Here is a 26,143-nt window from a genome sequence, read left to right on the forward strand (position 1 = left end):
GCCACCAGAAATAGCTTCACTTCTCTCAGGTGTGTTTGGTTTCTCAAACACCTAGTACAAGAAGGAAGAAAAAAAAGAAAGGGAAAAAATATAGGAAAAAGTTAGTCCTATTTCAAATTCAGTAGTCTGTTCCTTCTGGCCCAAACGTGCATTTTTGGGAAGTTGCACTTGTCATACAAGAACAATTAGTTCTTCCTTCAGCCCAGGTTGCACAAAACAACCAGTGAAAAAAGAGCAACACAGTAAAGTTTAGTAGAGCTGTCTAGACAAGGCAGTTCAATTTTGAAAGTTCAGTGCTGCTAGCATGAAATAGAGACAGGTGTTCCCTTTTTATAGAAATGTAGAAACACTGTAATGCTCACATTAAGACTACTATGATTGCACAAGAAATAGGAGTGCCTGGGAGTGGAAACACCAGGAAGAATGGCAGAAGAAAGGCCTTAAGGACAGCATATGTTGATGACACCTAGATAAACAGATCAAAGACCACACTACAACTATGCATCAGATTCACAAAATACTCAGTGTCACAAAATGTCAGTAAAACAAGGACTACATTTACACAAAAACAAGGGATGAACTCTACCCTTAAATCCTTAAGAGATAGTGGTGGAAAGATAAATAACAGGATTGAAGCTGTTCAACAGCCAGGAGAAGGAGAGAAAAGGCTGAGTAAATCCTAATGACTCAGACAGAGGTGGAACAGGATTAAGTTATCCTCATCACTGTCAGCACCTGTAGGGTACAAAGTCACATCCAAATTCAGCACACAGCTGCTGACACAAGAACAACCCAGAAGACACAAGGATTGGACAGCAGCAATCGGACTTTCTTCCTTTCATGGAAAGCATTTCTAGCAAGATCACTTTCACAGCTCCATCTGTGTGGTTGGGTTGCTAAACAGACCACTAGAGTACATGTGTCTCCATGCTCATGAGTATGTGGGAAGGAAGGTATAAAAGTATGTGGACTGGATGGGTGTTTGGTTATTTTATGGTTATTGGGTTTTGAGATGGTTTGGTTGTTGGTTGGTCACCTCCCAATCCTTTAACAGTTCACAGTGAGCTTTACCAGGTCATTATTTACCACATAAAGGGAGTGGAATGAACAGGACTTATAACTGAAAAAAATGATACCATAGCAACCAAGGGTACAGTCTACTACATCCACATACAATCCAGGCACTAAGAATCTCACACACTAGTCTTTGTACAGACCATTTTATGTCTGACTCAACATTTCCCACTATTTGTCTACAGGAAGGTTATGTTGCAGGAGCAATTCCTGCTTTCTTAAATAGTATATAACACTGGATTCTTGTTTGGAACAAAAAAACAAAAAAAACTTTCACAGCAGTTTAAATACCAAATCACTCCAAACTCAACATTCCTTTATAGCTCAAGTTTAATTAACTTTGTCCCTGGGTATTCTTGTCTTGCCTCACATATTTAAAAGCCAATTTGGACAATTCCATACACCAATACAATCATTTTGCATGTTGCAATGTTATAGGTCACTTGAAGCCTACACTCACTTCTTAGGATTACCTACCTAGTCAGCCCCATGAAGTTGGCAAAAAGTAGGACTTCTTAGAAAACAAGTGAAAACAAAAAAGAAGGTAAAGCTTGTTAAAAAGCAAAGGGGAACTAATTAGGACATGAATTTGATCTAATAAATTATTCTGCATGAATAATAACCAGATTGTCAAAATTCATAGTGTTTGCTCATGAAGCTCACAGCTGGAAACAGCAGGGATATTTCAGGTCAAGAATGAGGTTTTTTGGCAAAAACTACCCTAAGTTTGCATAGCTCCTGCCAACACCATGCTTAGCTTAAGGCAATGCTTTTACTTTCAGGAGCTTCCAAGTGACTCCATTTTAAAAAAACCAAACTTGTCACTAATTTATCCAATAATACTCCTTAAGTATATTGTAGACTTAATATAAGAACTTACAGAAGCTTGAAAATAAAAATACTCAGAAGAACAGCATATATGAGTATTTATCTTCTTTTGGTAAATGCAACTAGGGACAAGCTCCTTAGAAGTCAGAGGTCAAACTCACTGAAGTTTATCATACCCAAGATGATGCCTGTCAAACAGGGTCATTCTAGCTCTAAAAAAGCCAGAAGGGAAAATGACATGAAAATACCTCTCTCCCTTACCCCTCAGCTCTAGTCAAAGAATATCTTCACATAATCCTGGTCAAGGCAAACAAGTTATACCATAGACTTCAATCATAAATAAAAGTTTTCCTGATGATCAGAAGAAAATGTCCTTCTAGGCTGGTAAGAACTCCATGAAGAACCCTCCCTCCACCCCTTTCATTTTCATTTACTTTTTACCTTTAATATAGCTAGATGCAATAAAGTGTTACTAAAAATAGAGAAATATGGGGAAAGTAAAAAAAAACTATTATTGTTTGAGGAAAAAAAAGAATAGCATTTCCATACAGCAGAGACACAATTGGGAGCTCTTTTAAAAATTAAGCTTTTAGGTACACAAAGGTATTTCAGTAAAGAATTTGAGAAATTGTATTTTTAAGTATGTTTTCTGCATTTTAAGAAACTAGAATAAAACTTTAAAAGCAAAAGTTCTTATTCTTTCAAAAGGTTTGTCTTTTCTCTTTTTCTAGGATTCTTTTCCTCTTCATCTAACTTTTATTCCAGAAAGCACTAAAGCAAAATATAAGTATTTCTTCACCCTAATGAAGAGGCCACCTCCTCTGATGCAAGGCCTCTTGAAAGTAGCTGAATGTCATGAGCTTCTGCATTCCCAAAGGCAGCTTTAAATACTTATCATTCATCAAGATATCATGAATCATGTGATCAAACATCTTTTGAATAAAAATAGTTTTTAAGCCAATGTTTAGATACAATCACTTAATGTGAATTATCTGGATATGCTAAAGTAAACATGCCATTCAAAATAAATCTAATGTTAGTTGCTTAGAACTTATAGCTTTCAACAAAAGGTTCACCCATCAAAAAAGATTCTTAGAAAAACAGTATTTTTTTCCATTAAGAAGAAGAAAAAGCCCTGCAGATATGAATGAACTGGCTAAAAGAAACAAGAAGTGGTCAAATTAGCATACGGACAGTAGTTACCAGCAACATCCATCTGTGTTGTGTTCCCCTGTTGTTTGGAAATACTAACAAATTACCTAAAAAAAGAGAGAAAGGTGAAAGGCTGAAGTAACACAACCCTGAATCTTAGAACAGAACTCAGGCAAATGTATCTGAGGGATTAGAGGGTTGCTTGGTTTCCTTTTTGAGGATGGGTTTGGTTTTTCAGTTGGTTTTCTAGAGATAATATACATATGGATGATACAAGAGGGAGAATAATTATTTTTTTCATAAAATAAAAATGGGATGGGACTCCCATAGTTATCAGAAAGCACATTTAGAACACAAGTAAGTGTAAATTATGTGAAGAAAATAAATTCAGGTGGGCATCCTCTACAACCGAGCATTCTGAAGTCCATGGTTATTAAGTGATTTTGAAAAAAAGCAAATAGAAGGTGGGGCTTCTCTGTCCCTGTCTCTTCAAGTCTGAAAATGACTGACTGACCAAAAAGAATGCATCTAGTAGGAAGGACTACTTTTTAAGGATCAGTTACTAGTACTAGACAAAGAACCTAGATCAAATTCAAGTGTGACCTATTATTTATATGTAAACCTATTTGTTTATGCATGATACACAGCCATGAAATATGTAGTTATAATCTCTCTTGTTAAGCACTAAAGCCATACATCTGGTTTTACAAGAGATATGGTTCAAGAGAAAAACCTGACACGCACCAAGTCTGGACAATACCACATTGGAATGAATGACTGATATGCTGACGGACAGGGCTGCTATGAGTAAAGACCTCAACATGCTGAGAAGTGGGCCAATGGGATCAAGATGGCATTAAAAAAAAGTTAGATGTGAAGTCCTCCATCTGGGATGAAAAACAACAGGAGCCAGCACAGGCTTCACATCAATTGCTTAGAAAGCGGATTTGCGGAACAGACATTCTGCACAACACAAGTGGAATCTGAGTCAGCAGTGTGCCCTTTAGCAACAAAACCTGACTGCATTCCAGGTTGTATTATGAGAAGCACAGCCAGCAGGACAAGGGACAGGGGCATTCTTCATTCAGGTGTCCATATCTGGACTTGCATGAAGTTTTTGGCTCCCTGTAACAAGATAGATATTAACGTACTGGGGTGTGTGCAGGAGGCAGCCGTCAAGACTACTGAGGGCTGTGGCACCTAATAGAGGAGGGAAAATTTCATTCCAATTAAAAGAAAAGGCCTAGGAGACAGGAGCAGAGCAGATCAACTAAAAACCCAATGACCATAAAATAAACCAAACACCCGTCCAGTGCACATACTTTTATACCTTCCTTCCCACATACTCATGAGCATGGAGACACATGTACCCTAGTGGTCTGTTTAGCAACCCAACCACAGATGGACCTGTGAAAGTGATCTTGCTAGAAATCCTTTCCATGAAAGGAAGAAAGTCCTGATTGCTGCTGTCCAATCCTTGTGTTTCTGGTTTGTTCTTGTGTCAGCAGCCTGTGTGCTGAATTGGATGTGACTTTGTAGCCCTACAGGTGCTGACAGTGATGAGGATAACTTAATCCTGTTCCACCTCTGTCCTGAGTCATTAGGATTGTACTCAGCCTTTTCCTCCTCCTTCTCCTGGTGTCTGAACAGATTCAATCCTGTTATTTATCTTTCCAACCACCTATCCTCTTAAGGATTTAAGGGTAGAAGTTCATCCCTTGGTTTTTGTGTAAATGTGAGTCCTTGTTTTACTGAACATTTTTGTGGACACTGAGTTATTTTGTGAATTCTGATGCATAGTTTGTAGTGTGGTCTTTGATCTGTTTATCTAGGTGTCATCAACGATATGCCTGTCCCTTAAGGCCTTTTCTTCCTACCATTCCTTCCTGGTGGTTTCCCACTCCCAGGCACTCCTATTCTTGTGCAATCATAGTCAGGTTCTTTAAGTGTGAGCATTACAGTGTTTCTACATTTCTATAAAAAAGGGAACACCTGTCTCTATTTCATGCTAGCAGCTTCTAATTCCTTCTTACTTGTTAAAGCACCAAAATGTTTATTGTCTTTATTGCCTGGTGTTAAATTACTTATTCTTTGTTTATTAACATAAACTTCTGCTCCTCATCTTGTATTGAGGGCCTACTTTGTTTTCTAGATCTACTGGTTTTATTCTGTCACCTGAGAAATCACCTTCTCCCTCTTTTCTTCCTTTTCTACCTTGCTGGTGGCAGAGGAAACACAGGGCTCTGCTGCCACACCAGCTTTTTCTGTCGTGGTTTATCAGCTCAATTCCTTTCTCCTTCTTGTATTGCAGGCTCCCTCTTGTTCATACCTGCCAGATTTCCCCACCCCCAAAATCTTCTCAATGTGCTCAATACTTGCTGCAATTTCTTTGTGCCTTCAATTTCCTGACCCATTTCTTCTTGGGGGCTGAGTATGCATTTTCTCACCCTGTAGACATTTTTTTGTTTGCCTCAAAGTAACTCTTGGAAGAGCCAGAGAGGCAGAGACCTTCTTCTGGAGATGGAGTCCTAGAGACTAGAAGGTTTGAACTGCCGAGGGCTTCCTGCACTGCTGCCGATTTCTTTCGTCTTTGGCACTTGGAGCTTTTTACAAAACAGAGCACAAGCAGCAGAGCTTTCTGCACTCTGGTCCAGAAGGTGAATTGAAAGCAAGCAGGCCTTCTTGGGTCTTTGTTTTCTTTGGGCTGTTCAGGGAATATGCTTCCTGCTAACAGTTTTTCCTTAGAGTACTTCAGCTAAAGGAAGACACTCAGAATGCTGGAGTTTTTAAACAATTTCAGAATAACTGAAAAAATCTTTTTTGCTGTCCCCACTCCCCTAATTGGTTGCTTGTGCAGGTCTACTGGATTGCAGCCTTACTTAAATTCTTCTAAACTGCTCTCATAGACAGACATGCTATTAATTGATATTATTGATATTACTTTTTTGATTACACATGCTGATACCTTTTTTTGAGAGCGTCTTTCCAGCAATTTCTACCTAATGCTGGTTTATACTATATTATCCTATCAAGGTGAAGTTACATGCACCAAATTTCCATTTCTGCCGAAGGGATAAAATGTCTTACTTATATTTTCTAAATTGCTCTCATAGGCAGGACATGCTATCAAATAATGTTGAATGAACTAAGCCTTCTAGTTTAACATACAGCTTAAAAGATAGACATGTTCAAGAAAGGTTTAAAGGAATTCTTATCAACTTCAAAATTATCAATAAAAAGACATTAGAAAATATCCAATCAAGCAAGTTTCTATTAGCCAGACTTACCGAGTCAGGGACAACATTGAGAAACAAGTGAGATGGTTTCCATTTTCTCTGCTTCTGATAAGCTATGCACAGTGAGATACTCTAAACTACTGAAAATTGCCAAGAAAAGCCATGCAACTGCATGTGCATGGATTGATATGACATACCTCTGCATTCCCTATCATCCTATTTAAACAAGTGCTGGATAAATGTAATTCTTATTACTTCTAATTATTCTAGTATCAAAATTCAGATGTATAATGGCAAATATATACAATAATATTTATCTCTTTCTCTTGATCAATATATTCCCACTGTGTACAGTTTTTTAATAAAAAAGACACCAGAATTGTGTTGGCAGAAAAAAACTTGAAAACAGCAGGTTTTGTTTGATTCTGCTTCTACACTTTCCAAAAGACATATATGAATGTGCATTCAGAAACAGAAGCTCCTGAGTGCAAAAGGAAACGCCTTTTTCTGTTGCATGTTAGAATAAAACATTATGTATCTGCAGCAAGAGTCTGTGATGCCTTTTACATAACCTTTTACTTCTACTGATAACCATTCTGTGGATGTCTGAGCATTCACTGCTGAATGCCCTGAAGGTTCCATGGTCCTTCTCCCTGGAAGCATTCCCAATAATAGCCTTTAGGAGTTAGGCAGAGCCATTAGCACCCTTTGCTCCCAGCTGTAGGGAGTCCCACGTGTTTGCTGTGATCCATCTCTAGAGAGGAAAATATGCATGCATACACTCCCTCTTTCTCAGCGTACTAATACCCAGCTGTAAAACTGACCCACTCAACTGAGGGTCTGACGATGTGTAGATCTAAGGAGAAGTGCTTTCAAAGCCATAGCTAGACCTACCTCCAAGGCTGATGGTCTCTCTGTAAATAGAATGTATTTTAGATTGTGGAGGCCATCACTTTAGTCTTTATGGGGTATAGAAGCATTTGACCTCTTGAAGAAATTTAACCAGATGAAGTATGTGAAAATTCAGTACTTCTCAGTATTTAAAAGGGCTCTTTGAAGACAAATTCACACAGTATTCATACGAAATTTTGTGACAACTCCAAGTACATCATGCATGACTTACTGAGATCACTTTGTCCTTACAGAATATTAATAATAATGTATTTACATGGCAAGTCTGCCATATCTTGATATTTTCATGGTAATCAAAACAAATGGAAGGAGATAAAAGAAAGCCTGCTTTAAACTGAGGAAGTTTCAAACAGAGCTTCTACAGTGAAAAGACTGTCTACAGGAAAGAAGTCCAGTTCTTACTGACAGGCAGAAACATACTGAATGGAACAATTACTTCCAATCAGAATTAACCAGGGTATGTTATCTCTTTGCCAGAATCCCTGTGGAATTTTGATCAAAGATGTAATGCAATAAACATTTTAATACACAGTGTAGAGAATAGAAGGAACATATGCTGTAATTTGACAGAGGCAAATACAGATTTTTGTACCCTCTCTCTCTCCTGCCTCCCCGCAAAAAACAAAACAAAAAACAAAACAAAACACAAACTGCCCATAACAACAACCTACAAAGTACCCACCAGGTCAGAAAAATCCAGAAACCACTTAAATTACTCCTTAGTTATCTTGGAAATACAAGATGTTGAAAACAAGTTAATAGGCACTGTATTCTGACGGAGTAAAAATTTTAGGTGGATCTGAGCTTTGCTTATCTGATTATCTTGGGGCTCTGAATGTTTACAGATGTATGTGTGGGTGAGCAAGTCTGCTCCTACACTAAGTAAAAGACTCCAGTGAAGTGAAAGAAGTAAAGGAGGCTCCAGGCTGTAAGTAAGAGCTATGAATAATGACTTCTAACACCCTCTTTCAGGCTGTTCTCCAAAGGCAAGAGAAAAATGACCACCAGTGACAAGGAATATGATACCAATAGCCTAAAGACACAAATCACAAACCTATCCAGTTAAAGAACAAACAAATCTTTTTAAGGTTAAACTGCCTAAATTATATCAAATAAAGGAGAATCATGAATATTACATGCACAACCTAGTGCCACAGGCTAGACTAAAATGCACAATACCTTCCTTTATTTTTTAATTAGATCAACCCAGAATGAGTAAGTTACTTCAAACACAAAATGGTTTGCTTATTCAAAAAAGTAGTATATACTTTAATTTATTCCAGGCATGTCCTAACACCATACTGCCAGAAACATTGACACAAACTTCAGTCTGTGGCTTAAACTTCAGTTGACAAGTTATACTAAAACTCTTAAGGGGAAAGATAATATCTCTCTCCATGGACTATGCATGCTGCAAGGTTCAACTGCAACAGTTACAAATAAAAAAACTGAAAGCTCAGCATCTGTTCATCTACCCTTAACCTTTTTTAACAGTTCACTAGTTCTGACAGTTCTATAAACTTACAAAACTAATTTCTTTAAGAGCTAACATCTCCTGCTCAGCAAGCAATTACCCAAAGATTAGTGCCTGCTAATTCATTTATTCCCTTCAATGAGCAGAAATAATGGGGATTGGGCTTCTGTGACTTTAAGCAGCTCATGCTCAGTTACTACCAGATGCTCAAAGTCATCACAATGAATCAGAGCAGGGAAATACATTAATTGGATTAAGTGTTACTTTTACCTTTCCCTCTTTCTGACTGAAAATGGAGAACATTTTCCCTCACTTAATATGAGGAATGTGAAAGCAAATGTAATAAAAATACTGGTAAAGCTAGGGAAATAACATGAGCAACTGCATGTTCCTGCATTTCTTTGGTTTGAGGTCTCAAAGAAGAAAATCGTTGCAAACAACTCAACAATAAAAACTGTAGAAACTAATTCTTCATGTTGGAAAGCTGCATCAATAACATATTGAGAGCTGATACACACAGGAAGTCAGAGACCTTATATCTTGTTGCTGAAGATCAACAACAACAAAATAATCTTGAGCTTAATTGTCCAGATAATATTCAAAATGAAGGGAAGAGGGAACAATTTCAGAAAGGAAAAAAAGTATATCAAACCCTTAAAGAAATCTTCTCACAGGGCACCGCTCACCTTTCCAGACACTGTCCATAAACAGAAAATCAACATTTAGGAAAGAAAGCAATGGCCCTTCAAATGAATGCAGAACCTTCGAAGTGCCACTGATTGCCTACACCTGTTTAAACCAAAACCAGGCAGCAGTCTGTTTCAGCTATTTTTACAAGCAACAGGTCTGTTTTCAGAGAAACTGAAAGCATTGCAGGACAAAAAAGCAGAATGCTAAGTAAATTATAAAACCAAAATAGAAATATTTTAAACCAATACATATTCTTCAAATGTAAATACCAATGTAAACATTATCAGGACTTTTTGCGTCAAGATACCAGGATACACAATGTCTAGAATCTTTCAGATTCTTCAGGTCAGAAGTTAGTCAGAACTGACTCTTTCAGATTCAGTTTCTGTTGTTTCACCCAAAAGTATCTACAAATTCTATTCCATAGTTGAATACTTCCAAGTTACGATCGCTACAATGAGTTCTTAAGCATTTTCTCATTACCAGAACACTTCCATTTGTATTTGCTTATATCCAGCTAAGTCCTAGTCAGCTAATGTATTTATAATAATAATGTTTCCTCTAAAAGACCCCTCAACTTTATTTACAACTATTTGGTCATCTTCATGAGATATAATTAACACATAACCAAAAGCCTCAAATAGCATGTTAGCACAGCCAACATTTTAAAATCAAAAAATAGTTGAGTGGCAGGTACCACCTGACATCTGCCAGACACTTTGGCAAAGTATTACACCCAGCCATGACAATATCCAGAGGAGCAAAGCACTGCTTCAGAGGAAGCAATTTTCAATTTCCAGCTCCTACCAAATGAGTGGCTCAGCATGAATTCCCTCTCCCAGAGACAGAGCACAACTGACTGGCAATGCCTGGCCTCCATGTCAGGGGCTCTGCAATCCTGCCAAGATCAAAACTGAAGACAGAAAGGTTAGAGGAAAAAAAAAAAAAAAAAAAATATATATATATATCACACTGAGCAGCTTTCTCTTGCCTCTGAGGACATGCTTCAGAAGTCTACCAATGTTTGCTGGTGAACTCTTTCTTGATGTATTCACATTAAGTTTTATTTTCCTCCTGTGTAGCTTAACTTTGGACATTAAATAACCACTGGCCACAGTAATGCCTGGAAAAGCTGCCTGTAGCTGCCTCGTATTTGGAATTGGCTGAAAATAATGCAACTCCTATTACAGTCTAACTGATGGGAGCTACATAAATTTTAGCATTCCACCTACAGAATGAATTTACCTTCTGAGAAACAGAAACATACAAGAGCATTGGCCACAAGAACTTTGCATCAGCCTGTTTTCCATATGCACATGAAGAAAATTCTAGGACAATTAGAGGCCAAAGCTCTCATATCATATGGAAGATCGTATGGAAGACATTACAGCAAACATAGCTAAATTAGTAAACACATGCAACAAGAGCATTATTTTCTGTACCAATCTTATAAACCTGATAAAGCCTTATAAACCTCTGATAAACCTTAAAAAGATAAAGATAACTTTGACAGTAAAACCCCTAAAGATTCAGACTGGGTTTGTAAATGCAGTCTTTAACTAGCAGGCATCAGTGTCCATGCCAGAATGTGGATACTGTTAGTCAGAACAAAGTCAGTACAGATGTAGCAAATGCTCAAAAGTGTGTGACAGTACTTTTGGTTGTGCTCATCAGTAAAAATGAAGTGCTCGGGGTCAATACAGGACACCTGGAGTTGGATTCAACTCCCATTTTAAAACAACTGGTTGCAGATGCCTTGTGTGAGTGCAGAGTTAAAGCCCCCACTAGAGTTAGTGGAGATCTAGTCAGCACAGCTTGGGGATAAGCTGCAGTTTCAAGTAAACCCTAAAGATGAAGCCTGCATCTGGCCAGCTGAGTAACTCTCCAGATTCCACAAAATGTACTGACTAGATCTCCACTCAATGTGTGATACATGATGTTAATGAATTCGTATTCCTAACCAGTAAAATCAGAATTAAACTAAGAAGAAAGTGAATATGGGGCTAGACAAAGCAATTGAGACCTATAATTTTCCACAAAAGCAGTGTAAGCAACACAAGGCCTTAACCAGACTAACTTCTGTCTCGGCAATAACTGAAGCGTGGGCCTTGTTCTTAAAAGAAGGCACTGCCAAGGCTAACTGGGCACCACAAGAATGCAAACATCTGCACAGAGACAACATAAAAATGCCACAACCAGCAGATAAGGAAAAATTATGGCTAGGGTCTAATTTTGCTCTGTAACAAGATAATGAAGTTGGCAAAAACAAGAAAGGTAAGGGTTCAAATTTGAGGAAGACTTCTTACTTCATCCAAAGACCCCCTGACAACCCCCCCCGATATCTTCCCGAGAGAGGACTCTGCCCAGACTCCACCCAGGCTCCGCCTATCATGAATATTGTGATAATATGATGTAATCCCTATGAATATATATATGTAAATACACCCCTTTTTAATATTCATAGAATTGTAATCAATATAAGGTAATTCTAGAGTTTTAGAAGTGTGTGTGTGAGTGGAGCAGAGACTCCCCATGCACCCAGCACTGCTTTGCTTACTGCAATTTCAATTAATTAATTAAATTCAACCATTAACCAAATATTGAGTCTCGGTCATTTTTAACAAATGTAATCTGCAAATTGGATCCCATGCCTTACCAATTCTCTCCTGCTAAATCATCATTCTTGCAAATTTTGCATCGCTGGCTGAAAATGCCTGTGTCACCCCATATCCCAGTACAGCAAAACAGACAAGAAGAGCAAGGCAAAAGAAAAACCACCAATAAAAACAGAAAGCAAGTTACTGGTCCAGAGCAATGCCAAGCATCACAGAATGATTGGCACCAGTGGCCTTTAGGAAGGCTGCATTGTACCTCAGTACCATACAACACAAACCCCTCAGATCATAACATTTGCTTTAACAGTCCCATAGCGGCCCAGATAAAAACAGGAAGAAGAAAGGCAAGGAGGGTAACAGCTATATATAGTTTACCTATTTATGATTTTAGCACATGCCAGAAATAACTACTGAGGGAAAAAATACAACTAAAACACTTCCAAACTGATACTCCCTAAACTGGAGACAAGCATATGAACAGACTAGCTCTAAACTCCTATGGTACTATCACAATACTTTCTATCACAAAACATTTGTGGTTTGTCTTACTAAAATGAAATTCATAAGTTACAGAATTTCAAAGGACCTATTCCTGTCTAAGCTAAACCTAATGCACATAGAAAAAGGCCTTACAGTTATAAAATTATTTCATAAAAAGAGATAGTAGCTAAAGACAAAAAGTAACTGCTAAAACAAAACAACAGCAAAGCACAGCTGTAATCAGAAGCAGTACAAGCCAGTTAGGAAGATAAGAGTTTGTATAATCAAGCAAATAAGTCCATGTGGATGTAGCATTTTTACCTACTATTTTCTTTGCCTGATATTAGGAAAAAAAGAAAAAAGTAAAAATCCAGAACACTGGAGTTGAGTCATGCTGACAAAACTTCTGACTATACATACAAAGACTAACATTGCCCATATCAATTCTGTACAGTTCTACTCCAGCCTTTCCACTAAGCTACCCATCCCCTCACAGGCACCTTCAAGGGTCAATGAATTCACTGCATGAAACCAAATGTTCAGTAAGCTGCTGTACTATGAACAAAAGAATTTGATAGGCATGGAGGTGTAAAAAGCTGTTAATGCTCCATGCTTCAATTTGTAAAAAATGGGGTTACTCTGACAGGATTAGAAAATACATCTGAAGCTTGCACATTTAAGCTTCCAGGAAACTTCCTAGTGTTGATTTAATTTTCTAGACCAGTGCCTGCACCCAGCAATGTCAGAAATTATAAGCTGAGAGGTCTAATTTCTTTCAAGTTTGGAATGCAATGCTGGGTTTTGGAGAGCCTAAACTACATAAATATTTACCTTCAAGTAGTTTCCTACTGTGTATAAAAGAACAAAAGGGCAATTTTAAATTCATTTACATGTGCCAAAGCCATAAGGGCTTTCTTTAAAGTACATACCTTCAGTTTCATCACACACATGCCAACTTCAGCCAATGAACACATGGAGCCACAGGCAGAATTTTCACAAATAAATTGAGGGAGAACCCAGAAGTCATCACATAAAATATACACTTAAGATTTGAAAATACACCTAACAACTTTTTGAGAAGGTTATACTTTGAACCATGACACGTACCAAAATATGCACCATACTTTAGGACACTCTATTCCAATCTCCACTTGCTTTTGAGACTAATAGCATCTTAGTTAAAGCACCATTACCACAACATCTACCCTCTCAAGAAAATAAGCAGCATTCTATAGCAGTCAAGCAGTTCAAATCACTCTGAAACTACTACTGCATGTGCTAAGCACAAAACAAACTAACAATAAGTAGGCTTTCAGGCTCACCTTATGTAACCCATTGTAATTATTCCAACACCAGCATGCTTATAATTATAACACAAGATAAGTTACTGTCCAAGAAAGCCCTGGCTGTGTGGCCCAAGAACACTTGGGAGACACAGACCTCTTTGGGCAAACCAAATTGGTTTCTGTTTTACACAAACGTCCTTGTTGCTCAACTATTCCTCGTGTGTACTGCTTACCTGCTGTACAGACTGCAGTTTAGAGCAAATCAAGCAGCTCCTTAAGAGCTATCTGGACAGTACATGTCTGAATATAGCAAGTAAAGAGGACAGGGTCACAGCAGTCAGTCCAAGGACAAGAAGGGGCTCTGAAGAGCCAGTACCAGTCAGCATAGATGAAAGCCTCCAAAGATAAGGTCCATCTCAGCATTCACTAAGGATTCATTCACTAAAAATCTCAGCATTCACTAAAAATTCATTTTAATGAATACTAGTGCTCTATTTTCTTTTCTTCTTGAATTCTTTAGCTTTAAGGCACTCAATGCAATATAGTAAAAGGCAAAACTAGGGCTTTTCTAATTAAAAGAATCTCTTTTCGGTTTTGTAGTTAAGACTATTTTTCCCTCCTCTGCAAGAGAGAACCTTTCTTATCTTGCACACAAGAACATTGTTTCTGGTCATATCATGAACTTGCAACAGCCAAGACTGTGTTTTGTTCCAAATCATTCCTCCAAATCATTGCTCATTCCTTCTACACTGAAGAAGCAGAAAGCTTAAAGACCCAAGACTACTGAGGACATTTTACCATAGTGTTTTACCCTGCTCAGAGTTACAGCATTGACAAAATAGTTAAAATTATTAAATATTTTTAAAAATCCATCAATTGTGGTATCAACATACTTCTTTACAATGACTTAGATATTTTAATGTTTTTTATTTATATTTAACCAATGCATTTTCTATTTGGAACCTTATTATTGAAGGGTTGAAAAAAATCTGGAAAAAATGGCTAAAACCAAGACGATGAGCCAGAAGACAATCCTCACTATCCATTTAAAAAGTCATTTGCAAAAGGAAAATAGTTAGGGATTATGGGAATCAATAGCTAGCATGTTTCAAATTATTTGTTATTGCTCATACACATATATTCTTTCACCACAAAAGGAAACTATCCTGAGTTACTTTTGAGAACATAAAACACAACTCTACTGAAGAAAGCACACTGTAGAATACAGACAAATAAATCATTATTTTGACTTTTGGTGGTGGTTTTTTTTTTTTTCCAACAAGAAAGTTGCTTCACAACTAGCATTCCAAATACAACCCCAAGTAATGGGCACCATGTTCCTCAGGATTACAGACATGCTGATGATAACAGCAAGAGGTTGGGCTCTGAAACCCAGTAATCCCTTCCTGTGTGTGGGAACTAACACTGATGATTTTTAAATTGGTCCCATCCTTACTAAAGGGCTGCTATTCTAGCTTAGCTATTAGAACAAGTAATTCCTATCCACTTCCCATGAAAATTAATGGCAGGACATAAAACAGAGCCACTATTATTGTAATAAATTAGATTTCTGCACATAAAATGGATAATATAAGATCACGAGGGAATGTTTTCTTCTAGTAATATCCTTTCAGTAAATATTTGCTGAAGGTCAAACTTCAGCAGGCTACGGCTGCATTAAGTGTGAGTGTTCACAAAAGATTTTAAAAATTGTGAAAGATCTATGAAGAACCTACGTTATTCCTTCTGCAACGAGTGATCTAAAAAATAAAGCGTATTATCAGTGCTACATTAGCATGGATGCAAATAGCCAGTATATCACCTTCCTTGTACTTCACAGAGTAGAAGGAATTTCCAATTGAGCTGTGTCCTGATTTGAGAGTACCTGGATAAAAATTCCTTTTATCCATACTGACCTAGGCCTGTCCAGGACCATCCCCACCCAGGTGCTGCCCAGCTGTTGGAAGGGGAAGTTCCCTGGGAGCAGCAGCGGTGCCTGTGGGGAGGAGAGCGTGACTCAAGGTGACCCCAAGGTTCCAACCCACCGCTCCTACACATGGTGCGCGGTATAAAAGTGCTCCTCAGGGAGCCCTCTGCTGGACGGGACGCTTCGGGTTTGCTTGGTTGTCACCTCTCCCCGGGCTCTGGTGTTCCCCCATCCTGTTTTCCTGCTGGAGACAAGGTCGCCTTCCCCCTAGCAGGGCCAACACGGCTGCTCCAAGCCTCTTGGGGACTGTCACCAGGACCCTGGAATCGGGCAGCCCCATCTGCTGCTGAGACCGCTTTGGGATGTTCCCAGCCAGGTCAGTTACCAACTGAAGGGTGCAGATTCTGTAGTTACATGCTCATTTAAATATATTTGAATGTATTTGCATATTTGTATGTAACTCACCATTACTGTTACTATTTATTACTTTATTAAAACTATTCTAATTTTTATTTTCCAACCTCAAAGTCTATTTCCATTTTATCTTCCCCTTGGGAGTGTGGTGGGGATAAGAGAGCATCTGTCACGTGGTTATTGGCTAAAACACAGCTACTTGCTAAACATTACAGATCAATGCTTAGTGAAAATCATTATATTCCTAAGCAAAACACAGCAATGCTAGTTAGAATTTTATGAATATTCCTCTCACTTTGAAGCATAATCTTGCAGGTGTAGGATTCTATTAAAAGGCTTTTATTCATTTCAGACCAACAAACCCTTCTTTTCCCTATGATGTTACCCTACATAATGATTTTGAAAAAAATTGTCTTAAAAATCCAGACTAAGATTTCAAAGATACTACAAATCTCTGAAAACTAAGTCAAGTCATAGCAAGGAGGGCCAGCAAACACTTGCTGGTGCCACAGGGCACAGACCCCAGCAACCAGTGGGACAAGTCCCTGTCACACCACAGGTCCCAACCAAGACTCTGCTCCTAGGGGCAGATGAACCTGAAAAGGTCTGGGGCACCTCACAGAGGTAGGAGCCAGACTTCTTGCCTGCAGGAACCATGAGCTGGTGGAGTATTTGTGTTATCAAGTCGAGGAGGTCAGCACACTGCACAGCAACAGAGATGGCAAGAGAGATTTAACTTTATCTTCTCCAAGGCTCTGAAGCTTCAAGACTTAACCCTCAACTATCCTGAAGAAGGAACGGGTAGTCTGTTTACTCTTGTGAATCTAGCAAAGGGCTGCAAAGGTGATCAAGGAATTGGAGCAACAGGCATCCAGTGAAAGGCCAAGAGAGGTAGTGTTGGTTAGACTAAAAAAAAAAATAAAAAATGCTCTGTGTGTGCGTGTGTTTGTGAAACTTACAGACGTGTACAAATACCTGAGGAAAGGCAATAAAAAAATTAAAAGGCACATTCAGGGGCATTCTGACAATGGGCACAAATTGAAATACAGAAGATTCCATTTAAATGTAAAAAAATTCTCTTTTACTGTGAGGGTGGTCAAACACTGGTACAGGTCACCCAAAAAAGGCTGTGGAATCTCCAGCCTTGGAGATGTTCAAAAGCCAACTGGGCAAGGTACGCAGCAGCCTGCTCTAGTCGATGTTGCTCCAAGCAGAGAGGCTAAAATATAAACCATTTTATCTTTATCTGTAACTACTGAATTAACTCAAACTGGCTAAAATAGTAAACAGACAAATCACACTATAACAGGTTTGAGAATAGTCCACTACATTTCTTCGTGCAAAAGCAGTAATTGAATAAGAAGAAAAGAGACCAACAATATTTAAACTTCAAGTTGGCCTTTAACAACACACCTCTCAAGAGTTTGAAGAAATCAAATCATTACAAAAGAGACAGTATTATTCTTCAAACGCTTCAAGTGTCTGGAAGCAAAGCAGACTAAGTTAAGAGATAAAATCTTCATAGATAGGCAAGCAGAATTAAGGCATTAGTACATCTTGCTAAGTCTAAGAAGGGGGTCTATTAATAACTTACATATTTTCCTAACTTCCTCTTTAGACAGCAGTTATTTATGTTAACCCAAAAGTCAGGAAACTATTTGAGTAACCTCAAAGAATGGTAGCCAAAATGTATGATAAGGAGGACACTGGACTGACTATGAAGCCAATAAACAAACCACAATTGGAGAGTAAGGAAAGAAATTGAAATATACTGGAAAACAAAGTCAACAATAATCCACTGAATACAAGTATGAATAAAAATCAGCAAGAAAAACATGATGCTATATAACAGAATGCAGATAAGATCGCCCAGTGTCATCACAGTACATCACATGTCACAAAACAGCAGAGCCTCATTTGGAGTGTAACAGAGTACCTTTCTTCTCCATATCATAGAATGGTATAGAAGCATTAAAGACAATGGAAAAGAAATAACACTGAGAGTATGAAAAGTGCTTCACATGGAACAAAGCTATTAAGCCTTGGAAGATTTATCCAAGGAAAAGCCATAAGGAGATACACACACACACCAGTCCTAAGCCACTTTGTCCGAAAGCAAAGGGGCAGATGACAGACCAACAAGCCATCTAGATCAAGTGTCTTCAAACTGAACAAAAAAGTTTCTTCTGCCACTTTGAAATCAAACCAAGTTTGAGTCTCTATCCATCTGCAAAACAGCCTAATCATATTAAACCTCTGCTGACTTGGATTAGAAATGAGTGCTCAAAGATTTTACATGCATCTTTTAGAAATTGCTATTAAAGGATAAGGCTGGAAAAGTCAGTTTTAACATGATCTTAAAAATCAAACACAGCATTTCTCTTATGAATGAAAAATTAGCCAAAAACAAAGCTGCATTTTAACAATTTCACTTCAAAAAAATTAAGACATTTGAAACTATTTTAACACCACATTTAATAGCTCTTTCATATTTTGACACATGTAACTAGATTAGCATAGCCACAGGCAGCCACTAGCTACATGAAGCTTTTTAGTGTTGTAACAATGTAATAGCTTTAAAAGAACCATGTCTTTACTGATAAGGTCACACTAACAGCAAATTACAGTGCAGGATATTCAATACCATTTTGCTTTCATTCAGTTTTTGACCTCATGAATGAGGTACATTAAAAACCTAGTATTTAGGTGATTAAAGGAGGTTTTAGAGAATATGGTTTGGTCTAAAAGGCAGTACACAAAAGCTCATAACTCGAGGCACATGCTTTTAATGTCAAATGGCGGCAATAGCCAACCATCCTTCAAATTTCATTGGGATGTTTCATCTGTGAAGTTAATGTACTGCCTGTAAAGAAGGCCACAAAAAACCATCTGGTAACAAGCTGTCAGACACATTAGGAAGATTAACCTACCTAAGCAAGCAACTTGTTGCAAGTTAATTTGCAGTTGGAACAGGAAGAGGTCTAACCAGTGTGAATTCCAACAAGATGAAAAAGACAAAAAGATAACCTAACTAGAAGGCACAGGCTAACCAGTCTGCTGATTAGCTATGAAGAATACAAGATAAATGCTCCAGAGGCATAAAGATGTATGTGCATGTGTGTATGCATAAACAGTAGTGGGATGAACTATTCTGTCATTGAGAGACAGTATTCTAAAGAAAATACCTTCAGCTTCCCAGTTTGATGTAGTCAATTTCAACTACTTCAGAGTCTTCACTTATAGTCACAAAGCCAGGTCAAAAGATGACAAAAACATGACAGCAGCTGAATGAGTAATTATTTTACAAGAGGTTAGCTTTCAACACATCTGCTTATGTTGCTGATTCCCTATACTGGTCCCAGTGGCCATACAAGCATGTGAAAGAACACACACTACAGGAGCACCAGTATCGCTTGATCCAAGCTTTTATGGAACTACATCATTCAGTGCAATGTAATCCTTACTGGCCAAACTGTTACACAGTTTGTGTAACATGCTTTCTTGGACATCACACAAATTACACTTCTCATGCTCTGATAATGCTTCTTGCAAATCTGATTTATTCCTTTAAAAAAAAAAAAAAAAAGTCAACTGCTCTCTCATGACCCATGTGACAGTTCCAGCTTGTAAAGCTTCCCAATGTACTGGAAAACACATTCCGTAGAATTAAGAGATGAAAGAGTTGTCTGAAAAACATTTCCAGAACACGGTCTTGAGTTATAATTAACTGATAGTGCTTTTATGTCTGAAGTGAAGCTCAGGAAGACAGCAAAATATTCAAGGAAAGAGTAAAGAAAAAACTTGAAGTTCATACTGTTTGGTTAAACTTGATTAAGTTCATGAGACCTTATAGCAGCCTTCCAGTATCTGAAGGGAGCTACAAAAAAGCTGAAGAGGGAGGTTTTGTAAGGGCATGTATCCGCAGGACAAGGAGCAATGGTTTTAAACTGGAAGAGGTTAAACTTAGGTTAGTCATTATGAAAAAAAACCAAAAAAAAAAAAAAACCAACTTTGCTATGAGGGTGGTGACACACTGGAACAGCTTGCCCACGGAAGTTGTGGATGCCCCCTCCCCGGAAGCATTCAGGGACAGGTTGTACAGGACTTTGAGCAACCTAGCCTAGTGGGAGGTGTCCCTGCCCATGGTAGAGGGGTTGGAACTGGATGATCTTGAAGGTTCTTTCCAACCGAAATCATGCAATGATTCTATGGAATTAAGCTATCGTACATAGTAGCAGTTTGCTCATTCTCAAGACATGTGGCTCTCTCTAGTCATCCAGCATTATTTTCATAGTATCCGAGTTTGGATATGGCAGCAAAGGCAGAATTCTCCTTCCTGCCCTATCAGAAGCAGAGCAAACCAGCTCCAAGAGTTCTGATGATGCTGACAGTGTCAAGCAGGTCAATCAGTCTTTCTGATATCCAGATGCATCTCCAAAGGCTGCACCTTACAAAGTCAAAACAAGGTATGTATAAGCACCCAGGTAGTCAGTTCATACAAGCTGATGTACCATCTTCTAATAACACTTGGTAGCATAAAACAAACATAAGGATGCAGAACAGTATCAACAATACATACTCACTCTGTTAGGCTATTTATGCAAGTGAAGAGGAACAAACATACAGAGAATAATCCAGTGGAGTTACAGAACCCACATTGTAAATCATAGAATGAGGAGTAATTGAACTAGAAGAACGAGTATTTTTATCTACCCTTGTTTAAAATAAACCCCAGTATTTTAATCTCTGCTGTCACTAGTACTTTATTATTTATTTGCTTTTTGAAAACAAGGATGTGTGAATATACACACATAAACCTCTATAGTAGAGACATCAGTCAAGAGAGCACAACACAGAACTTGATGGGGTTCACACACCAAATCCCTAACCAAGATAACATTGCAGGGGTGGGGGGTTGGCTGTGTGCTCCACGTCCCTCTGAGCCAACACCAACACAGAGAACCCAAGCGCTCTTTCTGCCAGAACCTGGACTGGCACCAACCCTTTCCCTTCAAGGTCAATCAGGATACAATTGTGTCTGAACACTAGAGGCCTCCTAGGTCTGCCCTAATAGGGCACTGGGGGCTTTTTCTCTTCTGCAGTTGTGCATCAATTAGTTTTTAACCAAAAGGCTGGATACACAAGGAAAAAAATGGAAATGCTTACGTAGTGATATACCAGCAAAGAAGCAAGCTGTTTACTAATATGAATACCAAATATTGTATGCTAGTTATGTTCAATTTTTTAAAAATATAAAATACTAATTATAATTAGATGTCCCTTGAAAAAATCTGCAAACCACCTATAGCCCACAGCACAAGTTCTTCCATCAGCTCTCCTAAATCCTGCAACAATGTTAATTGCAGTTATTAATCTTATTTATCCAGCGCTGATGCTGCATTCTGGAGATAGCCTTGCTGCCTTGCCTGTACTTCTGCTTCCTTCCACTCCTTATCTGCAAGGCAGAGTCACTTCTCAACTACATCCTTATCCATTCTGCCTCCACCCACTTTGCCTTTCATAGAGATATTTATCCATCTACTGAAAACAACAAAAATAGCACGTACTAAGATGACTTAATTCCTTCCCATTTTGCCTTAGAGACAAGCATTTAGAGATTACAAAATATTAAAATACATCAAGAAGCATGGTGTATAGTCTACACTCAACTCCTCTTCTTGAGGAAAACACCAGACAAGAGACAACTACTGGCTAGTTCCAAAAGAGCAGGCACACAAAAACGTCTTGGCAACACATAGGCTTCTGGCAACAGGTAAGTAATCTTTAGTTTACAAGAGTTTAATTCTATGGTACTCTGCATCAACTGCAAGATCTCACAGACACCTGGGGTCCCAAGAGATATTATCTGGAATATTCATGCCTCTCAAAAATTATCATTCCAGATATTAAAGAAATAACTCTTTTCAGTAGAATTAAAATATTAAAATTTGTACTCCAACACAAAACCACACAAGAGAACTTTCATTACAAATCCCAGGTTTCAAATTCATTAAATCTGACTTAAACTCAGTTTTCACTGCCAGTTTTGAGTAACAATCAGTCCAAACACAAGAGACTAACTATATTAGGTACTATGATCAATACCACAGGAACGACCAGGACAGGGTTTTCTTTAACACTAAAATCTTCCTGACTTTATCCCATTAGTCCTTCTTTTTATTTCCACAACTTGCCAGATAATCGTGTTCAATCAGAGCTACATGAAGTGCAATTTGCCATTTCTGATCATAGCTCCCCTTCGTGGCAAGCTAAATATTGTATCAGAAATTGTTTAGTTCAGTTTACTTTTGGTTCCATCTTTAACAAGATTAAAAAAAATTAGCAGACAGTTTCTAGGCAATGAATTTCAACATAAAGGATCAGAAAGTCCTGTTTGACAGCTAGCAGTATTCAGTAGGGTACTTTCAGGTATTAAAACGAAGGACACTTTTTAATCTGCTCTTCTATATTTACAGGCAGCACTTCTGTATTTATGGTCATCCTCTTTCAACACACACAGAAGTCATCTAGTCAAAACAGCTATCTCCCCCAGCTTAAAACCATTTGGATTTAAGAAAGCAAAATTGATGTCTTCTACATTACTCAAAGAAGAGGACAATTGACAGAGCAAAACAAAATGCAGCTGTAGCTTTTTTTACATAAAAAAAAAAAGAAGTGAAGTGATGCACCCAGGACTTGTAATTCTTCATGCTCTAGGCTGTAATCATAGAATATTTGGGTTGGAAGGGATCTTCAAGATCATCCAGTTCCAACCCCCCTGCATGGGCTGGGGCACCTCCCACTAGACCAGGTTGCTCAAAGCCTCATCCAACCTGGCCCTGAACACTTCTAGGGAAGAGATATCCACAGCTGCCATGGACAACCTGTTCCAATGTATTACCATCCTCATAGCAACGATTTTCTTTGTAACTACTACCCTAAATCTACCCTCTTCCAGTTCAAAGCCCTTATCCTATTGCTAAATGCCCTTATGAAAACTGGGGAGGCAGATTTTTTTCTAATGCTCCATTTTTTTTGCCCAGTCTTTCCATCTGCAGTTGGGCAAATTCTTAAAAACATGGGTGGAGCACACTTGCAATTGAACGTCACTTAAATTATCAGTGGTGCAATCACTATTCTGGAAGGTAAGAGATAATAATTTCAATCCTCCTCTTGTGGATTATTTTGATACTGCATTGTTACCTAGAAGTCACTTTTTTTAAAGTACAAGAAAACTATTTTGAGAGATCATTACTACAGAAACCTCAGAAAAAGCAATTACACCTCTGTTCCATGAACAGAGAGTACCAGCCACCCACGTGTTTCTGCACTTCTGGCCGGCCAGGGGTTCCTGACTCAGTAAACAAATGTTCACAGCACCTCCTCTGAACAGCCTCACTCTTCTCCTCTAAAGGCTAAAAAGCCTTGGCATCTACTTCAGAATGTACATTTCCCTTCTGTAAAGCAGGCACTGCCACACTTAGTGTGTAGACACACATATCCCCACATTTCCAGCTCAGTAACACTGAGCACAGCTTATGAATGACCAAAACCAGTCCAAACATTGGGCAGTACATCAGTACTCAATGACAGCTTTCTTCTATTTTAACCACCTGTCCTAGTTTTCTACTTCAGATTAAAATATTGTTATGAAGCCAGGGGAAGAAATATCACTTTCTATATCTCCTACATATGAACTTTAGGTCTGCTTAGCTTGACATTAAGGAACACACAAACTTTAAAACTTTTTTAAAACTCTGTACTGAGAAAACTTCCTAGAAGGCTTACAACTCTGTCAGGTTACGTAGCTATATATATATTTTTTATCAAGGAAAAAACCTAAAAGATAATATTTGACTTTTTTAATAGTTCATTTTAATTTTTAATATGTATTACTTTATTCTTATTTACTACAATAAGTTATTATTATTAGTTCCTGACTATTGTGAAAGCCAAAACCTGCATTTCCTCAACTTACAAAGTAAAAGCACAAGATGTTTTTCAAAGAGAACACGTATAAAATAAAGTATATTCTCACCTTTGAGTTAACTGATACTTTTGTGCCTAGAATGATTTAGATTAGCAAGGGCAGAGTGGAGATTTGATTGTGGTAGTATTGTTACTGTTACACCTTTAGAATTTAGTAAATAAACATTAACTTTGCTGGTGAGGTTTAGGATACTGGCTACAGCAGTAAATCTGCACATCGAAATGCTGGTTTTGGCAACTATTAAGTCCACTCTTCACGTATTTGAAGTGCCACTAAGTCCCACTGTTTCTTAACCATTTGGACTAATCATTAGACTAAGGAGGGCAGGGGGAACAAAACTTCCCGGGGACCAAAAGTATGCATTTTTTTTATTTGTTTGTTTCTGTAATGCACGATGACAGATGCCTAAAACTACTGCTGTAGAAAGAGCCCGAGTACACCTGTTTCTCTGCCCACAGCTTCTCCCCCGATGTCCCAGGAGCACGCTGCCCCAAACCCTGCCACCGGGAGCGGCATGGCTGTGAAGCCAAACCCTCGTAGGAAAGAGAGGAGCTTCTTTTCACCCGGGTCGAACGCGTGTTTCCGAGTCCCTCAGCCCAATCCCACATGCCTACGTCCCCGAGGGGTCCGACCCGGCCCTGCCGCCCACCCGCCCCAAGGAATCTGGCTGCTTGCGGACGGAGAGGCGGGACGGGCCGCGGCCACCTCCCAGCCACGCCGTGAAGCGGCCCTGCGGGGCAGGAACACTGACAGCCGGAGCGGCTGCACCGCTGGCAGCGAGAGCTACCGGGCGGGACACCTTCTCAGGCCGAGTCGGTGTGAGGAAGGCCTTGAGGCGGAAAGGGCTGGAGGCAACCCCGGCCCCTTCCCCCGCTGCTCCTCACCTGTTTTGAACCTCATCTGCTTGTCGTCGCTGCCGCCGAAGAGCTCGAGCATGGAGACGAAGAGAACCCCGCACGAGTTCTGGATGCCGAAGACGGCGCCGTTGCACCACATGGCGGCCAGCATCACCACCCAGCCCCAGCCGCCCTCAGGGGGCTCAAACTCCGGGCTCTCAGGGCAGCTCACGCTCCCGGGGGCGTCCTCCGCCGCCGCCGCAGCCGCCCCAGGCTGGTCCCCACTCTCTCCCTCCGGTGCGGCCGGGCTGACGCTCCCCCGGCACCACTCTCCGCCGTTCTCCTGCTGGGGCTCCACCACTGCCGCTGCCGCCTCTGTCGGGCCGGGCAGGGGGGCGGCGGGGTCCCCCGCGCCCTGCGGCGTCAGCTGCTCGTTCACCGGCGCCATCCTCAGCCGCGCCGTGGAGCGGGCACCAGATCCTCCCCACGCGCCTTCGCCGCCTTCTTCTTCCTCCTCCTCCTGGCGACCTCTCGGCCCCCCGTCCGTCTCAGTCCCTCGTCACGGGAGCAGCGGGCATCCCGCGTCGCTGTGTTTGTCTGTGTGTCTGTCTGTCTGTCTATGCGGGCGGGCAGGCGAGCGAGGCCCCCTCCTCCCTCACAGGCAGAGACGGACGCGACGCGCCCCCTCCCCCTCTCCCGTCCTCCACCTTCTTCCAGCCGCGCTGCGCTGCGCGCCGAGGGGTGACCCGCCGCCGCTGCCGCTTTATTTTAAAAGGGGGGCTCCCGTGGGGGCGTCAGCGGCACGAGGGCTTTCCTCCGCGCCCATTGGCTGAGGGAAGGGAGGCGGCAGGGGGGAGGAAGGAGGGGGGGAAGAGGGAAGAGGGGGGGGGGCAAGGCAAGGGAAGGCAAGGGAGGCGAAGCCGCACTCCTCTTCCCCCTTCTCCCCGCCCTCCCCTCCGCCGCCGTCCCGTCGTCCCCCCCCCCTTTCCCCTTTCTGCCTCTTGAGCGGAGGGGGTGGGGCGGTTCGGGTCAACGCCGGCGATAAGCGCTCGTGCCGCGGGCCCTCTCTCGCGCCGCCGCCGCTCGGGAGGGGCAGCGGGGCGGGGCGGGGCGGAGGGGCGCGAGTCAACAGTTAACGGCCGCCGCCGTCACCGCCACTGGCGCTGGGCGGGAGGCGAGCGTCTCCAGCCTCGGCAGCTCAGGTACCGCACGCTGCCCTCGGCGGGGAG

General features: G+C 40.2%; 1 protein-coding gene across 1 annotated transcript in view; it reads right to left on the bottom strand.

Moving 5' to 3' along the window:
• SLC16A10 (solute carrier family 16 member 10) overlaps positions 1-25,794 on the bottom strand; it is a 68,814-nt gene extending 43,020 nt beyond the window's left edge. The window contains exon 1 of the mRNA XM_030446591.1: positions 24,963-25,794. Within this exon, the coding sequence (XP_030302451.1) occupies positions 24,963-25,362 (400 nt within the window). The 5' untranslated portion in view covers positions 25,363-25,794. The remainder of the gene's footprint in view (positions 1-24,962) is intronic.
• Positions 25,795-26,143: the final 349 nt, after the last annotated feature.

This window comes from Calypte anna, chromosome 3 (genome assembly GCF_003957555.1).
Source record: "Calypte anna isolate BGI_N300 chromosome 3, bCalAnn1_v1.p, whole genome shotgun sequence".
NCBI lineage: Eukaryota > Metazoa > Chordata > Aves > Apodiformes > Trochilidae > Calypte > Calypte anna.